At 39.4% G+C, this 3,652-nt stretch overlaps 1 protein-coding gene across 1 annotated transcript; it reads right to left on the bottom strand.

Moving 5' to 3' along the window:
* Positions 1-3,050: 3,050 nt before the first annotated feature.
* LOC311338306 (transcription factor HES-5-like) lies at positions 3,051-3,652 on the bottom strand (the record flags this gene model as incomplete). Its single annotated transcript, XM_084463529.1, has 2 exons — positions 3,051-3,482; positions 3,590-3,652. The coding sequence occupies 2 exons, from the start codon at positions 3,650-3,652 to the stop codon at positions 3,051-3,053; spliced, it is 495 nt and encodes a 164-aa protein (XP_084319655.1).

Raw genomic sequence — 3,652 nt, 5'->3', positions numbered from 1 at the left:
TCCCCCAGGGTAAAGGTTCTAAGTCTATTGTCCCACAGGGGCTCTGTGAGTGAGCTCTCACTGGTTTCCCACACTCTCTCCATTCACTGATTTCACTGGAGGAACAACAGAAGTGTGTCTTACTACTCATCATGTCACATAAAGAGGATGATGTCACAAATAAGGAATGGAGGAGAAAGCTGAACAAGACAAAATTCATCTACTCTCAAGATGACAATCCTTTTTTCCAATATGTTTGGTACCAATAATAATGATATAAATATATATATAAACTTAGCACAAAAAGTAAGGAAATTTGTGTTTGGTAGATTATTTCTCTGTGGTAACAATGCTTGTTGGCAATGAATCTTATACCGTTGGAAAGCCTATTTAGTTCCCTTTCAAATGGTGCCTCATTTGTAAGGAACATGCACTTGTGGGATGAGCAGCAGAGCTGAGTATGTGGGTTGCGCCCATGAAAAATCTGCCAAATCTTCTCTGCCAATGCCAAACAGTTTATTCTGCCATTGACTTGTTTGGTGTTTGGTGGATTGGATGATTGAAGTTTGAAGAAACAAGACATATTGGCACTGGAACCTGAACATGTGGAGGAACGTTATGTTCAGTGATGAGTCCAGATTCTGCCTACGGCAGTTGGATCGTAGTGTCAAAGTGTGGAGAAGACGCGGAGAACGCTATGCTGATTGCTGCCTGCACCGATAGAATAACATCTTTTGGTGGTGGCAGTGTGATGGTGTGGGGCGGCATCTCCCACTGGAAAAACGAGGCTTGTCATCATTGGAGGAAATCTCAATGCAGAGAGATATAGAGATGAGATTCTGCAACCAGTGGCAATCCCATATCTCCACAGTCTGGGACTGAACTCTATCCTCCAAGATGACAATGCTCGCCCCCACAGGGCGGGGTTTATCAGAGACTACCTCCAGAATGTGGGAGTGCAGAGGATGGAATGGCCTGCTTGCAGTCCTGACCTCAACCCCATTGAACACTTGTGGGATCAGCTTGGGCGTGCTGTTCGTGCCAGAGTGACCAACACAACCACGTTGGCTGACTTGCGACAAATGCTGGTTGAAGAATGGGATGCCATCCCACAGCAGTGTGTGACCAGGCTGGTGACCAGCATGAGGAGGAGGTGCCAGGCTGTTGTGGCTGTGTATGGTTCTTCCACATGCTACTGAGGCTCCTGTTTGTGAAATGAATAAATTGTTAAATTGCCAATATGTCTTGTTTCTTCAAACTTCAATAATCCAATCCACCAAACACCAAACGAGTCAATGGCAGAATAAGCTGTTTGGCATTGGCAGCAGAGAAGATTTGGCAAATTTTTCATGGGCGCAACCCACATCCTCAGCTCTGCTGCTCATCCCACAAGTGAATGTTCCTTAAAAATGGGGCACCATTTGAAAGGGAACTATACAGGCTTTCCAACGGTATAAGATGTATTGCCAAAAAGCATTGTTACCGCAGAGAAATAATCAACTAAACACAAATTTCCTTACTTTTTGTGCTAAGTTTATATTGCAACGGAAAAAAACAATGCCCCCAGGTTTTTTTTGTGAAATATAGGCCTCTACTGCTTGTTGTTTCAACAGTAATGTATATTGTGTATGCATGATTAATTATAATATGCAACTCTCATTAACACTGGCAAAAGTGTGTAGAAATATTTTAATATCAGAGGAAACTTTAACCAGATTTATTTCACATCAGACAAATAAATAATTTGCTGACATAAGTGCAACACTTTAATCCCCCCTCACCCATATACTGTACTTGCGGATGAGGATAGTATACCATTCTCAATCTTATCTCCAGAATTTTCAATCTGCATACGGCCTCTTGCTGTTATCGTGTTAAGTACAATATTTGGTTTCACTGTTATTGAGATGATGCATTCCTGTAATTTCCATATTTATTATGATGCAAATATCATTTTGTTTTGTCAGAAGCAATACAATGCCTTTTATTTTATCTATTAGTGTAAGAATATAATTTTTAGTCACATTAAAAAGAGACAAGACAAGAAATATTGAAGTTCATGTTTGTTTATTCAAACAGACGATTTCAGTACCATAAAACTTCAATTGAAGTCCAATAGAGGTGATGACACATCACAACAATCATTTGGAAAAGATCTCCAAAACACATTGTACTCAAACAGAGTAGAGGATAAACATTCAACAGTTGTCTTCATAGAAGACATATCAAATATGTTACGTGTAACAATATTGAGTTGACATTATATTTTAACGTGCAGCTCATAGTACACTATGAATCCAATGTTTTATGCTTCATCATAAAAGCAAATGAGGAACATGATCATATAACTGATCAGGAATATGTCATCACAAAGTGGTCAATTAGGATCCAATTAGGATATTAACGCTTGTGAAAAATACAGATGTTAATTTTCCAGACGATAAATGTCACCACTTGTGTGTATGAATAACCTTACACATTATAAACAGATAAAAGTTACTTTTTGATCTTGTAACAGATCACCATTCGATAGAGCACAGATTACAAATCACAGATTTAAAGTAAGAACACAGAATAGATCAATATGATCACAAGAATAACTTTACACTATGCAATCAGATAAAAGTTGCTTTTTGATCTTGTAACAGATCACCATTTGATAGAGCATATATTAAAAATCACAGATTTAAAGTAATAATACCGAATAGATATGATCATTAGTAATTAATTATACAGTGTAGAAATGTTTTCTTGAATGGAAATAAATGCATTAAACATGCCCTATCTTTACATGGGAGAAAGAGGCTTAATATTTTCTGAAAGAATTGCCCATAAGTTTGAACTTCAAACGTTAAATCAGTAAAAGCTCCTATGTGAGTCTGTAATAACAGACAGTTGATACAGTAGACTACAACACGTAGCAGAAACATGTCGAGGTGTTCTTCTTTTAGAAGAATAAATGGATATTCAAGTATCAAACAATTACAATATTGAGTTAATATTATACCTTGACAACAACATGCTCTGACCAACATGGTCCATGTTGTCTAGTACCTCCAGTGTGGAGGTTTCTACCAGGGCCTCCAGATGGCGCTGTTAACTGAACTCTTCTCTTGGGTGATATTGTTCTTGAGTGGAGAGCTCAGCTGAATTGAACCACCCTCAGTTAGCCTTGTACCAGAGGAGGTCCGAAGGTTCTGGAAGTGATCCAACATTCTTCTGTTGGAAAGTGTCTTCACCTCATTCTTAGACAGGAAGTGGACCACCTCCTGGATACACCTGGAGTGACCCTGGTTGGCAGCTGATACACCTGAGACAGAGTTTCCATGGCGAGAGAGCTGCAGTTGTCTCAGAAAGTCAACTGTCATCTCCAGGATGTCTGCTTTCTCCATCTTGGAGTCAGGTTCTTGTTTGAGGAACTCTGGACCCAGCAGAGACTTGAGCTGCTCAATACTGCTGCTGATACGATCTCTGCGTAGCTTTTCCACCAGTGGTTTTCTGATCTGGAGGAAGATAAAGGCATATTTAATACACTAATCTCAACATGGCATCAGCATCAATGCATACAATTAAACTCAAAATGTTTTGTTAGGTTCAGTCTTGAATTTACCTTGTGGGTCAGGGTTAGGTGGTCCTGGGAAGAGGTCATCGCTGAAGTGATTGTAGGAGCCAT

Source organism: Micromesistius poutassou, assembly GCF_964030765.1.
Source record: "Micromesistius poutassou genome assembly, chromosome: 2".
Taxonomy (NCBI): Eukaryota; Metazoa; Chordata; class Actinopteri; order Gadiformes; family Gadidae; genus Micromesistius; species Micromesistius poutassou.
This window is presented reverse-complemented; position numbering and strand designations above follow the sequence as displayed.